Genomic DNA, 17,507 nt, shown 5'->3' with positions numbered 1-17,507 from the left:
ATGCTTCACCTTTCACATGAATAATACCAAATTCAGTTTCCTTGGAATTTGGCTGTTAGATTCAGAGAGGGGAAAAAAAGATCAAATTTTGGAGTGTTGGACACAGAAATTGTCTTTAGAGAATCACTCAAAAAGGTGGGGGGTGGATGTTAATTCATTAACTCAGAGTTATAAAATCTTCTCAGACATTCATTCCTACAGATGTTAATTAACTATTGTTGCTTTTATTCCTCTAGTCTCAGAATGTTTATACCAAAGTCCATGCCATAGAACAATTAGTTCTTTCCTGCTAACGTCACAACAGTTTTACCCTACAAAAGATTCATCAATAATCTTTGATCTGATTTTGTGTCCTGAGATCACTAAACCACCAAACATGCCGTATTTCTTGGCCCATTTTGAGAAAAGATACAGTATCATCATAACCACTTCATTCCTTATAGTGATTTGTCCAATCCTGTTTTCAGCTGATACTTGTCACCCATGCCACAAACCACATAGAGATGGAATAATCATGTGGTAAGGGCCTCCTGCTCTCCCAACAACAAATACCTTTGGGAGCACAGATTTCTACTCTCTACTCAATTACTTTATCACAAAGCCCTATCATATTCAAATACCAGAGTAATTATAACTGCTTAAAGAATTGTATATGCCTAAGAAAGTATTAAATAAATATATTAAATCTTTATCATTTTAAACCAAAATTTTTAATTTAACACTTTGGAGTGTACTTTCTAGTTAATGAATTAAACATGCATAATTTAAAGAAAGCTAGTTATTTTTTAAGTTATTTTATGTTAAAATTTAGATATGTGTTCCCTTTCCAAGGTGAGGTAAATTGCCCAATATTTTAGAGATACACTTTAAATTTCATATCTCTGGTGTGGACATTTCTGAATAGTTAACATATATATAATTATTTTTATTAAATCAGTTGATATCAACCCTATTCCAAGCTAAGTATTAGATAGTTGGTGGGACCTAAAGATCTTACATAAGATAATATTTGTACCAAGGAATTTACAATCTTTCACTTATTTTATATAAAGAGTCTAACTGTATTTATTCCTATATTCACTTTATTGATTATTTGTTTACTGCTCCACAATATGTATAGGTTTGTAAGTAGAACAATTCATCGGTCAAATAAAGTAAGTTTTCCAAAGTTAACTAACTATTTTCCATGGTCATAGCAACTTAATTTTCTGTTCATTCAGATGGTTAAACTCGTGGAATTTTAAAATTCACATTTTGAAAAAGAAAAAATACAACAGAACCAGAAAATATTATTTTAATTCTCAATAACCATATTTAATAATATATGTTAGAAATGGACTATTTACTTTTGACACTGGGAGAAACTAATAAAATCACCATTGTAGGAGTAACTATGGATAGCAATGTAATCTCTTTATAAAACAGGAAGTTTTGTTTGATAATTGGTCTTTGAAGAGAGTCAATAATGCAATGATCTTAACTTAAATGTCTTTGATAATCTAACTGTGTAGTTATTATTTACCATTTACACAGTTCAAAGGAAAAGCTTTAGCAACTTCTAGAAAAATGTTGGCAAAATATATGCATACATAATCCTGAGTTGGTATCGCAGTTTAAATAAATTATTCTATTCCGCTCCCTCTCATTAAGTATTACACAGTTTGTTTGTTTTTTAATATATTTTATTGATTTTTTACAGAGAGGAAGGGAGAGGGATAGAGAGTTAGAAACATCGATGAGAGAGAAGCATCGATCAGCTGCCTCCTGCACACCCCCTACTGGGGATGTGCCGGCAACCCAGGTACATGCCCTTGACCGGAATCGAACCTGGGACCCTTCAGTCCGCAGGCCGAGGCTCTATCCACTGAGCCAAACCGGTTAGGGCTACACAGTTTTTTATAACTAGATTTTATTGTTGTTGTTCTTTTGTTCATCTTCACCTGAGGGTATTTTTTTCCATTGATTTCCAGAAAGTGGAAGGGAGTGGTGAGGGAGGGAGAGCGAGACAGAGAGAAAAGCATCGATGTGAGAGAGACACATTGATTGGTTGCCTCCTGCACATACCCTGACCAGGGCTGGGGATAGAACCTGCAACCCAGATATCAGGAATCGAACCCATGACCCTTTGGTGTGCAGGCCAACACTAACCACTGAGCTACCAGCCAGGGTTATAACTAGATTTTTTAAAATATATATTCTTTAATTTCTCATTGTAGCATTTTTTAATTTTCATACCAGAATTTTTAATAATTTTTATTTAATTCAAACCTCAAGGATAAAATGTTCTAACTATGAGGGGGGAAAAGAAAAGAAAAACAGTGTCTTTTGGATAGACAAGTTCCTAATCTAATTTTGTTCGTTTCCTTTTTTCCCATAAGGAGGCAGTGGATGTATGAGACCCTTGACTGTAGAATTTTAGTTGGTTGCCTGAAATCTCCATCTGTTTAACTAGCTCTGACTTTTCAGGCTTCCATGTAGTTAGTGAAAAATATGTGAACCATTAAATCCAAGGGAAAGATGTATTTTACAGTGTGTGTTTTTTTAAATTAAATTTTATTAAATCTTTATTGTTGAAAGTATTTCATATGTCTTTTCCCCCATTGTCATCTCCCAACCTGCCCCCGCACCTCAGCCCTGGCCTATACCACCCCCACCCCCCATTGTCTGGGTCCATTGGTTATGCTTATATGCATACAAGTTCTTTGGTTAATCTCTTACCCACACCCAGCACCTCACCTAACCTCGCCTGCCTTCCCTCTGAGGTCTTTGTCTTTTAAAAGAACACCATGATCTGGGGTAAGTCTTCCAGATTTTCGCTCTATACAAATCATCTCAGTACTCTTTTATAACCCCTTCCATAGGGTGACTGCCAACGGCAGCACGTTAATCATTCTCGGAGCTCTCCCGTCCGACATGGGGAAATACGCGTGTGTCGCCACTAATCCTGCTGGAGAGGAAGACCGAATTTTTAACCTAAATGTTTACGGTAAGTATGAAATTCCACCCTCTTTTGGCTGTGCCACTTCAGGGCTCTCTCAGTACAATACGAAGGCCCAGCAGTAGGTGTCTGAAGCATTTCGTTTGACAATATGATGTCATTGCGGGCTCCTTGTGAGATGATTTGAACTAGTAACACACACACACCCTTCCCCCTCTCGTTTTCTGCGCGACGTAGTCCCACCTGCCATCAGGGGTAATAAAGAAGAAGCAGAGAAACTAACGGCCTTGGTGGACACTTCAATCAATATTGAATGCCGAGCCACAGGGACGCCTCCGCCCCAGATAAACTGGCTGAAGAACGGACTTCCTGTGCCTCTGTCCTCCCACATCCGGTTGCTGTCAGGAGGGCAGGTCATCAGGTCAGCTTTCATCGCATGTGACTTGTTGTTTGCTGGACAGATAAAGTCTCAGTGACTGTAGACTTTAACTTATCTAAATCGTGTTTAAGGAATGTTGTTTTTTTTCTAAGTTTTTACTATTGTTTGTTTTCCTTTTCAGTGTCTTTTTAGAAGAGGGAGGATAACAAATATTTAATTACAGTGGCTTTTTATTCTTATTTCAATGCTCGTATTTTAGTAAATTGTATAAAATAGGTCTTTTATAAAGGGACGTATCTATTACATATATATTTCTGAGAACAACTATTAGCTAAAATTTATAGGCAAATGATAGGAAGATGCCTACTAAATCATGTGATTTTTCACATTAATATCATTCTCTATTAGAATATATTTGAAAACTATTCACTTCTCAAACTGTATTATATTTTCAGTGGCTTACTGTCAGTGTCTAATCAACTTTGTAGGATAAATTACATTTGAGGCATCTGTGGTTTATGATGGATGGTTATAACCTTCATACCTAAATTTTTCCCACATAAATCACTTTCTATATCTATATTTAAACCATAGGTATTTTATTTGTGTATGTTGAATGGGATCAAATTATGAACTGTTGGGTCAAATTGTTTTTCAGGATTGTGAGAGCTCAGGTGTCCGATGTTGCCGTGTACACTTGTGTGGCCTCCAACAGAGCTGGGGTGGATAATAAACATTATAGTCTTCAAGTGTTTGGTATGTCCCAGAAATGACTCTAGTGTTTTACCATGGGTCTAGTATTAAGCAACGTGCTTTTATATTTAGATATTGCCATATCAGAAAAGCTTGGCAAAATAGGATCTTGCTGACTAGGGAAGAACACATTTTCTTCCACGGGGTTCATGTTTGTTAGAGAATACTGTCTGTTTGCCAAAATGCTCTTCTAACCTGGAATTTTACATTAAGTCAAATCTAAAATTTTAAAAATAGCATTTCAATCCAGACATAAGACCATTCCTTTCATACAAATAGAAAGTTCAGACTGTTTTCTAATATTATTAGTGGCCCATTTAGAGTATCGAAAATGTGAATTGATGTGTGCATAAACAGGGTGTTCCCAAAATGTATACACTGAATAATTATTAATTCCAATGTGTTCAATCTGGAAAAAAAGAAACATCAATTGAGCTCTCATATATACAGGATATATACATTTTTGGGACACCCTACATATGTCTCTGTGTGTATGTATAGAGAAATCGCAACATTTCATTTCTGAAATATGAAGGTTTTTGGTCTAGATTTCTCAATCCTTAAGGACATCTCAGAATAGTCAAGTAACTATTTAATATAAATGACTGATGTTGGCTTATATAAAACTTACTCTAAAACATACTATTATTTTATTTATTGAAAGTAGTTGAAAATATGCTTCTGGAATTTATAATATGTATTATAACAAATTAAAGAGGCAAACCTAAGAAGTTAAAACAATGGCCAAAATTTAAACACATTGGAACATTGTATGTTCTACAGGAAACATTCCTGAGGTTTCATTGCTAATACTTTGGAAGATTAGTAATTAGCCTACCTAACACATGTTTTTATGGTGACGTCATCAACTCATTACATGCTGTTTTAAATTCTACATTTTTATAGAGCATAGAAACACTATAAAACTAATTGAACTCTTCAACTTTTTAATCTAAACTGATCTCAAAGTAGATATATAAAATGTGCCCGTTTTCTTTTATGTGTAGTACCACCAAATCTCGACAATGCCATGGGAACAGAGGACATCACAGTTGTCAAGGGCAGTTCTACCTCCATGACATGCCTCACAGATGGAACCCCAACTCCCCGAATGTCATGGCTTAGGGATGGCCAGCCTCTGGGGCTTGACGCCCATCTGACAGTAAGCACTCAAGGAATGGTCCTTCAACTCATCCAAGCAGAGACCGAAGATTCGGGAAGGTACACCTGCATTGCCTCCAACGAAGCTGGAGAAGTCAGCAAACACTTTCTCCTGAAGGTCCTAGGTATGTAAACATTCAATATTGAGGAGTTGCCTACATCTTTCTCCTGAAAATGATAGAGCTTGAGTTGTCCATCTGTACTCACTGAACTGAGTGAGAAAGGAGGCGTAGCAAAAGACAAGACTGGAAAGATACAAACCGTGAAGAGCCTTGGGAACATTCTAGAGAATTTGACCCCGTGACAAAGGCAGTAAAAAAACTCAAACAGGGATGTGTTACAAGTAGATTTCATCTCCCCGAAATTCCTTCTGATGACAGAGTGAAGAATTCAGAGAAGAGCCTGTTGTACTCATACAGGCCTGAAAATGCAGGCCCTGACCTGGAAGAGGCAGTGAGTGGGGAAAGAGCGAAGGAAAAACCCTCTAGGAATCCAGAAATAGAATCGTGGTGCATTTCTGGATGTAGAAAATGAAAGAGAAAAATAACGCTGATGTTGTTAGAGTCATTTACAAAGAACAGCCTTCCCAGCTGAAGGGTGTATAAAAATTATATTTTCTGAAGACAGATTTGAAAACTGCCTCAGCGGAAAGAGAAGTTTCTGCATTCCAGCATCTGTTGAAAGCTAATTCCCTTAAAACCTGAAAAACGCTACACTTGAATCAGTGTTACCCTCAGAATGTGAATGTCAATGTGCTAATTTGGGGAACTGCTATTCTCATCTTAATTCCATCCACGTGGTGGGAGGTATCGTGGTGTATTAGTGGTTCTGGAAAGTCCATTTTGGCGAAAATACCGAAAGCAAGGGAGGAAATCCTACAAAACAAAGCTGAGGGGTTTTGACAGGGTCCAGGCTATGAAGGCTTTGTCGACCACATTAAAAATGTTGGTTTTTATCCTAGAACAATGGAAAACCAGTAAAAATTCTACTAAATGGAATACCATGAGTAGAGTTGCAGTTTGTAAAGGCCACTCTTACTGCAGAGTGGAGAGCTACTTAGAGCGGGAGACCAGTGTACTATTCTCAATTATGTTTAGGAAAAACAGAACATCTAAAAAGATGGCAGCTGGAACAAAGAACTTCTATTTCTCTTGCTGAGCGAGATATCTGGCGGTAGGCGGTAGTTGCATTGGTTCACCAGTTCAGATATTTATAGTTCCCCTGGCCTTCATATCATAGTTCCATGATCACGCATTGTTTGCTCACCCCCCAGAATCACTGGATGCAGCAATAGAGCAGGAAAAATTCGTAGGGCAAAGAGTTCGGGGACTTTCTTAGAAGTCCCATGAATATCTATGGGTCAGAATTGTCACATGTTACTCCACCTGCTCTCTACTGAAGAGGCACAACCCCAACAAAATCAGGGTCTGTTAACGCCAAAGAAACAAATAATTGATATTGGATAGGCACCTGCAGCCAGCAGGGAGGAGATATGGGTCCAAGTAAGTGTTTTTTTTAGCTCAGATTAGTGATGGAGGTGAGAAGAAGATGTATTCTGGGAAGAATTGCAGGTAGCAGTGTTAGGACTTAGGTGTGGATTTGAACACAGGTGAAGAAGATATCCAGGAGGACTCCTAGTTTCTGGCTCACATGACTGAATGATTGGTGGACCTTTCACATAAATGCAGCGACTGCTGGAAAAGGACCAGGTTTTGAGGAACAAGGCAACAGGTTGAGGTGAAGTCGTTTTCAAACGTCCCACTGAAGATGTTTATCTAAATCATTAGATTTCTGGGTCTGGAGTTCAGAGGAGAGATGTAGGCTGGAAATAAAGTTCTGGAGTCCTGAGACTGTGGACAATGCCTAGGCCGCCCGAATACGAGACTTCGGGACAAGACCCAGAGTGCGGAAGTTCACAATCACTTAGCGCCTGTAGGCTCTGATGACTGGGGATTGAGCCATTTGGGAACATGTTGTTATTGTTGTGATTTTAAATCTAGTGACTAGAATCTTTTGAGGATAAAGGCCGGCCTAACTAATCTTTTTATCCACGGTGGCTGACACACAGTAAATACACAGCAAGTGAGAGGAGTGAAGTCGTTTTCAAACGTCCCACTGAAGATGTTTATCTAAATCATTAGATTTCTGGGTCTGGAGTTCAGAGGAGAGATGTAGGCTGGAAATAAAGTTCTGGAGTCCTGAGACTGTGGACAATGCCTAGGCCGCCCGAATACGAGACTTCGGGACAAGACCCAGAGTGCGGAAGTTCACAATCACTTAGCGCCTGTAGGCTCTGATGACTGGGGATTGAGCCATTTGGGAACATGTTGTTATTGTTGTGATTTTAAATCTAGTGACTAGAATCTTTTGAGGATAAAGGCCAGGCCTAACTAATCTTTTTATCCACACAGTAAATACACAGCAAGTGAGAGGAATAAAGAATTGACCAGAGTCAGAAAAAGAATCAGGGACATGCTTTTGAGTGATACAGACAACACACTATGGAAATTAGAAGGGATAGACATTTCATAGTTTGTTGAGATAATCAAGGAAGGATATACAGTTTTACAAATGAACTTAATGACATTGATGTGACCTTGGTTGTCCTCGAATATGCTCAGTTAGGAAATGGGATTAGTGGACAATGTTTCACTGGGAGGAATAGCATTAGAAAAGTCACAGAACAAGAAAGCACTGAACTTGTTGAAGGACAAGTATATTAAAAGTAGATAATATTATAAAGATAGATTACGCCATATTATGAAAGCCTTGGGAGCTGTAATACAGAGCTTTTATTTAACTCAGTAAACAACATGGAGACACAAATCTTTTAAGCAAGAAATAGTGAATCAACTTAAAATACACTTAAGGAAATGTATTTTGTCTGATTTCTTAATTATAATCTATAAACAAAGACATATTTAATATATCCTTCTTTTTCCAGAAAGAAAAATGATGACCATGGGTAGAAATTTTTAGGAGGCAGGTTTTAATAATAATACCAACAGCTGTAGCAGGCATTGTAATAGTAATAACTTTTTTAAAACTTTAATTATAAAATAAAACAGATTCAGAAACACAAAAGAAATATGCATTGTTCCTAGATGATCTCATTAAATCCTCACAACAATCCTATAGTGAAATAATAGTACCATCTTTATTTTGAGATGTGTTCAAATTCACCAACCTACTAATTTTTGGAGCCAGGATTCAAACTCGGGCTGTTTGACTCCAGCTCCTTTCCTGTAAGCCTCTGTTGTAAACTATGTGCCTGATTTAAAAAAATAAAATAAAATAAGAAGACAGTTAATGTTTGGAGCTGTCCAACCGATTTTGGCGGCCTTACGAAACAGTAAGCTGGAAATGTTCGTAGAAAACTTGAATGATCTTTGTAAGGGAGGTCTGTTTCAAAGGCATTCCTAAACTTAGAAACAGTTGAACTGAAAACCTTGTTGTTCCTTTCAAGGGTCTAGATTCCTTAACATCCCCTTGAGAAGGATAATTTAGAAGTATAAATAACGAAAAAGGAAAGAGTTTCTGCCCAGACATAACAAATGTGTTTTATGCAGAAATAGTCTCCAACTGTAACTATTTTTTCTTCTGCTTAGTGATCATTTCCTCTTAAAGTTCTGCATTGAAGAGCTGATAGCAAAATTCCATAGCATTTGCCTATTGCTTTTGTAGAAGCAGCAGCTATTGGAAAGGTGCAGAAACACACTACTGTGTTTAAGTACCGCTCTTTGAAAAAGATGGGTTTACTTTTTATTCTTTTCAAATCTTCACAGTTAAGTAAGACTGCTCTAATGATCTGAACCCCAATTACTGAGATGTAGCTACTTTGTAATGGCTTGTTACTTCGTGATGTGTTATACCCATTAGCCATCCTTTTTAAAGCATTGCCGTTTTTAAAATGGTAATAACATCTAGTAATTATTTTGGTATCCTGTTCTAATTAGATTGTATCATATGAACCATAAATTTCTTTTATATTTTTATTGATTTCAGAGAGGCAGGGAGAGGGAGAGAGAGATAGAAACATCAATGATGAGAGAGAATCATTGATCGGCTGCCTCCTGCACACCTCACACTGGGTGGAGATCAAGCCCCCAACCTGGGCAGGTGCCCTGACTGGGAGTGGAACCCGTGACCTCCTGTTTCATAGGTCGACACTCAACCACCGAGCCACGCCGGCTGGGCTGAACCATAAATTTGAGTCAAGTTTTCTTTGAAAGATTTTCTAACCAGCAGTACTTTACGAAACAGCACGTTTATTTTGTTTCTAATTTCCTTTAAATAGAACCACCTCATATCAATGGATCTGAAGAACCTACAGAGATATCAGTGATTGTTCATAATCCACTTGAACTTACCTGCATTGCTTCTGGAATCCCAGCTCCTAAGATCACCTGGATGAAAGATGGACGGCCCCTTCCCCAGACACATCAGGTACAAACTCTTGGAGGAGGAGAGGTTCTTCGAATATCTAGTAGTCAGGTAAGTTCAGCTCATACAATTATTTTATCCTTGGTTCAGCTTCTCCCTTGCTGATATCTGAGAAAGGTTGGGGAAAATTTTATCTTTGAATTGGAATATATCACAGCTCTCCATAACTTTAGCAACGATAGATTGGTCCTACAATATGCACGACTGGGTAGACACTTACAAGGTAACGTGACTAGAAAGAAGTGTCAAAGATTTTCCTGCTTTCCCAAAATACATTTTTCAGGGTAGTAAAATCATCGATTTTCAGAAGGAAGCAAGATATCTGCACGTTAACTTTTATAAATTTTCAGTGTTATAACTGATCAAATATTTTCAGAAGCTGTTAATTTGTGCCATGTAGCACTTCATGGAACTGCCAAAAAGCAATTCAACATACATATATATGAAGCCTCAAAGAGCACTTTTGATCTTCAAAATGAACTACCATAACCGAAAATCTAAAGAGACACAATTTTTTAAAAAATGATTGAGTGATTCAGTAAAATTGACTGTTATTTCCTTGTGTTTAAGGAAATTAATCAGAAATGTGAGTCTATTTTAGGGGAATATGTCTGGGATATCTTAGTGTCTTCTGTTCTAATAAAGATAAGCCTTATATTACAAATATTGCCCACTTGTGGCCCAATGTTCTCATCTGTGAACTGAGGGGGAAAATGATAATAATACCTAACTCGTGCACTTGGGGATGTAGAGATAATCTAACATACGTGCTTAGACTGATGCCACAGGCATGTAGTGATTCTAAAATAGACTTAGAGAGAATTAGCTGCTGCTATTATTGTTGTTATAATCGTCATTCCTTTTAAAATAGAATAGCAAATTATTTAATCATATTTTGTTTGCATTTTCACTGAGGAAAGAGGAAGGAAGGAAAGGGAGCTGGAAAAAGAGAGCTGGGGATTATAAATTGTGCTGGTCCTGTGTTCAGCTATTTGTCTATCATAATGGTGACCCTCATGACAACTCTATGAAGCCATGCCTTTATCCCCATCCTATAAACCCACAAACAGATCCAGAGAGATTAAGTACTTGCCTGCCGAGTACTTATTGTTGCTCAGTGATGGAGCTCGGCACACTTCTCATTTCTAACACCAAGGAGAACACGCCTTCCATTCCCCTCTTCTCTCCATCAGCCACTGCAGTAACCCAGAGAAAACCCAGGTCCAACCAGCAAACCACTTGAATGCTATAATTTCAAAAGGCCGAAAAGGAAGTAAAAGAATTTTGTAACATAAAGAACAGCATGAAGACAGGAACGTATGTGGATTATAAATCATACATTTATAAAAGAATCACAAATGTAAAGGAATAAATAGATAAAGCTTAAGAGGGAGATTAAGGCCACATCGCAGTAGGACTTAAATGCAAGAATGAAAAGTTGGGTTATAACCGAACAAGACAGAGATGCATAGAGTGTTAAATGGTGACCCACGTGTTCTGGCTATGGTGGAGAATACCAGCATAACCCATAAGACATTTCTCAGCCTTCAGTGAGTTTTCAGTTGTCTAGGAGAAATAAAGCTACACGTATGATAAAATTAGGAAAAGAAATAAGAAAACCATTAAAAACATTATAGAAGTGACTGCTCTTGGTTCCTCCACGCCTCTGTTTCCATAACATTTTATACACATCTCACCTAAAGCACTTACTAAATCATGTTTTACTTTTGTCTTTTCATGTACATATCTATAACATACAGATTGCCTGGCACATAATGGATTTTGTGCAAATTCCAAAATGTGTGGTAGAGACAAGAGTTTCCTAAGACATCTTTCGTCAAACATTCATCTGTGATTTATTCCAAAGAGGGAAGAATTGTATGACCAAGTAGACTTGGAAACCTATGGACTGTGCCTTTCCTCCTCTGTGAGCCATAGCACTTGTCAACAACTCTGCAAAATCTTCCTCTAAAAAAACTGATCAGCTATAATTTTCAAACACCCTATTAACAGAACGCATCCTAGAAAATGTAGCTACAAATAATGACCGTTGATATCCTGAAGGGCCTAAGTCATCAAGAAATATTTCTTGGAGGAGGCAAGATTTAAGAGTAATCATGAATGATGGTTCAAGTTTGGCTAAGTCAGGACAAGTGCAGGGAAAGTATTACTTGGGAATAAAATGAGTTGGTTGAGAAGAGTTGACTTTTAGAGGTTTTGAAAATATGATGAGAAATTCAGAAATTATTCTCTAGGCCAGTGGTTCTCAACTTTGGCACCACATTAGAATCACCTGGGAATCTTTTTAAAATCCTGATTTCTGGGCCTCGTCCTCCGGAAATTCTGTTTCTTTGTTATGTGGGGCCACAACCCCATAACAAAGAAATAGAATTTCCAGAGGATGAGGCCCAGAAATCAGGATTTTAAAAAGATTCCCAGGTGATTCTAATGTGCAGCCAAGTTTGAGAACCACTGCTCTAGGCAGTAGCACAGCATTTTAAATTCTTAATTGAAGGAACTGGTGAGTGCCATTCTTCTAAAGTTGTGTTTAAGTATTTTTCCAAAAATACTAGTCTTAACATACTGGTCTTAAATGTTTTCAAAGGAGTTTTTGCAGCCTACCAAAAAAGTTTTTCCATAACCTATAAAGTCAGTTTTGAATGTAAGAATTTTAAAATTTCCAATATACTAGGAATGTTCACCACGTAAAATAAATGAAAACAAGATTTTCCTACTTTTCCAAAATAGATTTTTCACAGTAGTAAGATCATCTATTTTCCAGAGTATACTTTACACACACATAAACATGGGCCATTTCTACAAAAAAAAGTCAAACATATGAATGAAGACTAACACTTCCAGTGGAAACTATGCATGAAGTTTTTTTAAAGAAATGTTTTTGGTTTTAGTGAGAAAATAATAGATTTAGCTGTCAGTCAACACTCTTTGCAGCCAAATTACATAATATAGCCCTATTGTTTCCTCAAAGGTATAATCAACATGTGGCATTCATGTGCTTTATTTATATAAGCTGATATTTATTTATTCACTTATTTACTTAATTTTTATTTTCTTCAGGAAGACCCTATTTGAAGTTTTCAGTGTGAAATTCAAACTCATAAATACTTGTTTCCTTAATAAACTTTGAGTATCCAGTCTGTCATGTACATATCTGCCTTTCCTGAGATCATGAAATATACCTAACATGCAATTATTCTGAGATTAAAGTGCCGAAACCCTGTTAAAACGTAGAATTACATAGAATAGAGATGCCAAGCAATGCGTGATAAATGAATGCTAATCACAAATGTTAAAACAGTTTATTAATATTAATTATTGCGCCATCTTAATGAAATCTTGCTTGGTGTGAGATTTTCAAATTCATTCTAGTGGATATTTATTCTCATCATCAAAACTAACGTGGTAACATTGTGTAATTTACATATCTGGATTTTTGTAGGTTGAAGATACAGGAAGATATACATGCCTGGCTTCCAGCCCTGCAGGAGATGCTGATAAAGAATATTTAGTGAGAGTGCACGGTAAATTTGGCAAAATGTCCAGTAGTCAGTTCATCATACCCTAATACCTAGCTAGAAGCCATATTTTATGGAACATGAGGCAACTCCACAGGGGATCATAAGATATGATTATGCATTAGGAAATATGTATTTTTCAAATCTGATGCTTATATTTTACTGATCAAATGCTTTTAAGGAATAGTTCATTGGGTTTTGTTACTTCTTTTGATCCTGCACAAATAATTCATATTTAAAATCAGAATATAAATTATGATAAAAAGAAAAGTTGTTTAATTCATAATCTTACCACACAAAGATAAGACCATTTTGCATATTAATATTTTGTCACAGAAATGTGGTCACAGAGCATATAATAGTTAACCTGTTTCTCAATCTCACTTAATGGAATGGTGAATATGTTTTCATGTCAAAAAATATATCTTTATAAAATTACTTTTTTGTAATTGCACAATATTCCATTTAACGTATATGCCATCATTTATTTAACCCATTACTTATTTTTGGATATTTAGGTTGCTTTTATATTTAAACCAGTATAAGCAACACTGTTATAAACATCCTTGTATATACATGTTGACCTATTTCTTAATTATCTTATTTTGATGAATTCCTGTAAATATCTTACTTGTTTACACAGACACACACACACACACACACACACACACACACACATTTAAGGCCAAATTATGTTCTAAAAAGTTGGACCAGTTACACTCTGGCATAGAAATAGGAATTGCTCTTCATGAAAAGGAGCTTTTTAAAAAAACTAAGCACATTTTTATCTGATTCTCATAAAATACCTAAGTGACGAGGCAGTGCAAACTGTAGGGCTGGTGTAATACAGGAGTGTCCTCCTCCACCCACCTGCCCTACACACCAATTAGACCTGCCACTATTGACATGTAAAGTGTGTGTTATGATATGTTACATTAAAAAGATACGTTTCTGCATATTAAGAAAAATATATACATCTCTGTATATTTTTATAGACAGACCCTAATTTAGTGGTTTTAAAATCTGATGTTCAGGGGAAATCATTACCAAGTGTATCCTGCACATGGAATCCCTTCTTTGTGCCAGAGTTTCTTTACTTGTTAAATGGTGATGTTAATGTGATTATGTTAGTCATGTGGCTTGGAAGAATTTCATTACTTACTGTATGCAAAAGTATTAAGTAAGTAAAAACACATGCCACTGTTTGTAATCATTTGTACCCTACACTGAATGAGTAATGTTTTATTAATGCCTTTTATTTCACACAGCAGAAGCAATATTTGTTGATTACATATTATAATTCAGATCGTTTTACATCTCATTTATTGAAAGCCTGTGGTGTATTTTTTCTCACACGCAGTACCCCCTAACATTGCTGGAACTGATGGGTCCCAGGATTTCACTGTGTTACGGAACAGACAAGTGACACTGGAATGCAAATCGGATGCAGTGCCCCCACCTGTAATCACTTGGCTTAAAAATGGAGAACGGTTACAGGTAAGTCTTGGTAACTTCCGAGGATTCATTTTGAGAGAGAAAAAAATCAGTTGTGGAGTCTTGGCTAGGTAGACAAAACCAAACATCAAGCTACTAGTTTTTCAACATTGCAGGGGTGGGCACAGGGTCCTTTGATCTGCCTTCTTCTTTTCTCAACTTTAACTAGGGTAGTTAGTAACTAGTTATGGGTCAGAAGATAGGTATTGTGATCCCATACATCCCATAAATTGGCCCAAGCATATATCTCCTGGAGCCCATGGGTTCACATGGGATTTGAAACACTCAGTTGTTTCTGTACTTGAGAGAGAAGAAGCCTTCAGAGTCTCAAAAGAACTGACCTGTCATGCCAAGTCTCTACAGCAACCCTGTTACTAAATCCCCTGGTCCAAACTTGGGCCTCACGAGTAACCCCAAGAACCTGTGCAACATCAGGAGTCTGGGACTGGAATCCTTGAAGAACCAAGTTACTGGCTCGCTAAAGCTTCCCATTCTCGGCTTGAATGGCCTGCCCATCCTTGAATGGATCACTGTGGCCAGGAGAACTGGAGACATGTGTTATGTCCGCCTTAACCACACTCATAGACATGGTTCTCCTGGGTGTATGTTTTTTTAAATCTATCTTTATTGTTGAAAGTATTACAGATGCCCATTTTTTCCCCACTGACTCCCTCCACCCTGCTCCCACTGCCCCCAGGCCACAGCACTGTTGTCTGTGTTCATGGGTTATGCGTATATGCTATTCTCATGGGGTTTTTGTTTTGTTTTTTGTTAATCCTCACCTGAGGATATTTTTTCCATTGATATGTTAGAGTGGGTGGAAGGGTAATAGGGAGGGAGAGAGAATGAGAAGGAGGGAAAGAGGGAGAGAGAGAGCGAGAGAAAAGAGAGAGAGAGAGAGAGAGAGAGAGAAACAGATATGAGAGAGACACATCGATTGGTTGCCTCCGCACTTGGGATGGAAAGGCAACCCAGGTATGTCTGGGCCAAAGCTCTAACCACTAACAAACACTGGCCAGGGTCCTCCTGAGTTTTGATACTAGGATAATGGTGGGGGGAGCAGACAAAGTGTACTGGAAAATAGGCGCTCTACAGTTTACTACAGTGACTGTTGATGTTATAAAGTAACATTTCACTTCCTTGTCCTGACATTTTAATGATATGTTTTACTTGCTGAATCCAGGCAACACCTCGAGTCCGAATCCTATCTGGGGGAAGATACTTGCAAGTGAACAATGCGGAGCCAGGTGATACAGCCAATTACACCTGCGCTGCCAGCAACATTGCAGGAAAGACTACAAGAGACTTTCTTCTCACTGTCAATGGTAAGAAAAATTAATCATTGGTTCACAATTTAAAAATTTAGCGAAGGACATTTGAGTAGATAATAATCTTTTTAATGAGTATATTCATTCTCATGGTTCCTATTTCTTTAGAAAAAGACAACATGTAGTATTTGTATTGTGGCCATATTCAGACTAACTCAATTTCAAAAAAATTAATTAAAGACATATTACTCTAGCTTAGAGGATAATATATGCCCAGTTGTCATCAGCATATCCTAATGTTTCATGTCATTCAGATCCGAGCCATTCAGGAAGTTAATACACTAAATTTCCAAATGACAAGTGGCCCATTATTTAATTCACCTTTTTTAAAACATTTTTTTATTGATTTCAGAGAGGAAGGAAGAGGGGGGGAGAGATAGAAACATCAATGATGAGGGAGAATCATTGATCGGCTGCCTTTTGCACACCCCCACAACCCAGCATGTGCCCTGACTGGGAATTGAACCCTGACCTCCTGGTCCATCGGGGGCACTCAACCACTGAGCCATGCCGGCCAGATTAGTTCACCTTTATTGATGTTGGTGTTTCAGTATACATGTACAAGACAGAAACCGCCATTGAATTTCAATTTTATCGAACATAAAATCTAAACACTAAGCTTTGCCAAGCTTGAGGAAGATAATACAGACTTCCCACCAGAACAGTCCCTTTGGATTTTTAATGTATGGAACTTTTCAGGATATTAGGTGACCCACACAACTAGTATCTCTACTACTAAAATTAAAATTCAGGTTCCCTATTCCCATATGCATTTGATGATTAATAAAATGCATGCTCTGAGACTTGCGTGATTAATCACAGATGTGCTTTTTGTTAAAACAGCCCACTTTCTGTTCTTCATTTAACGTGAAGTGGTGCCAGTGTTAACATTCTCTGACCATTATTTGGCCAAAGAAAAATAAGAAATATCATCTTTAATTTGCATCAGACTAAAGCTGACTTTTATGTGCGCCTCTCTTCTAGAAAGCCAGATTTCACACACCATATAAGGGATTTAACACCCCCTCCCCCATCTACACTTGATTTTTAAACACAAATATCTTGAATAATATTTTAGGAATAAAACCCCGATTCTATTTATACTAACCTGGATTAGCTGTGGGCAAAGTTATAGATGTGACTCAAAGCTCACCTTGTATTATGGCTTCAAAGTCTTAGTTCAGGCTGCGTTATTAACATAAATGAAGTCTTCCATATGCATCTCTCCTGCAGTTCCTCCAAACATAGAGAGTGGCCCCCAGAGTCTTGTCATTCACCTAAACAAGTCAGCCGTGTTGGAATGCTTTGCTGAAGGTGTGCCAACCCCGAGGATAACGTGGAGAAAGGACGGGGCTGTTCTCTCTGGGAATCACGCAAGGTAACAGCTCTGGAAAGGGGTGAGAACTACTGCAGGAACTGAAATACAAATCCTTAAATCTTTTGCCCACTGCATCATTTTGAACTTGGTATATTAG

General features: G+C 37.5%; 1 protein-coding gene across 1 annotated transcript in view; it reads left to right on the top strand.

The window, feature by feature from the left end:
• LOC102263923 (hemicentin-1) overlaps positions 1–17,507 on the top strand; it is a gene marked incomplete at its 5' end in the record, with an annotated part of 222,783 nt that overhangs the window by 140,737 nt on the left and 64,539 nt on the right. The window contains 9 exons of the mRNA XM_014541442.1: positions 2,862–2,986; positions 3,176–3,359; positions 3,976–4,073; positions 5,078–5,356; positions 9,529–9,725; positions 13,135–13,216; positions 14,571–14,707; positions 15,888–16,029; positions 17,266–17,410. Of these exons, the coding sequence (XP_014396928.1) occupies positions 2,862–2,986; positions 3,176–3,359; positions 3,976–4,073; positions 5,078–5,356; positions 9,529–9,725; positions 13,135–13,216; positions 14,571–14,707; positions 15,888–16,029; positions 17,266–17,410 (1,389 nt within the window). The remainder of the gene's footprint in view (positions 1–2,861; positions 2,987–3,175; positions 3,360–3,975; positions 4,074–5,077; positions 5,357–9,528; positions 9,726–13,134; positions 13,217–14,570; positions 14,708–15,887; positions 16,030–17,265; positions 17,411–17,507) is intronic.

This window comes from Myotis brandtii, unplaced genomic scaffold (genome assembly GCF_000412655.1).
Source record: "Myotis brandtii unplaced genomic scaffold, ASM41265v1 scaffold270, whole genome shotgun sequence".
NCBI lineage: Eukaryota > Metazoa > Chordata > Mammalia > Chiroptera > Vespertilionidae > Myotis > Myotis brandtii.
This window is presented reverse-complemented; position numbering and strand designations above follow the sequence as displayed.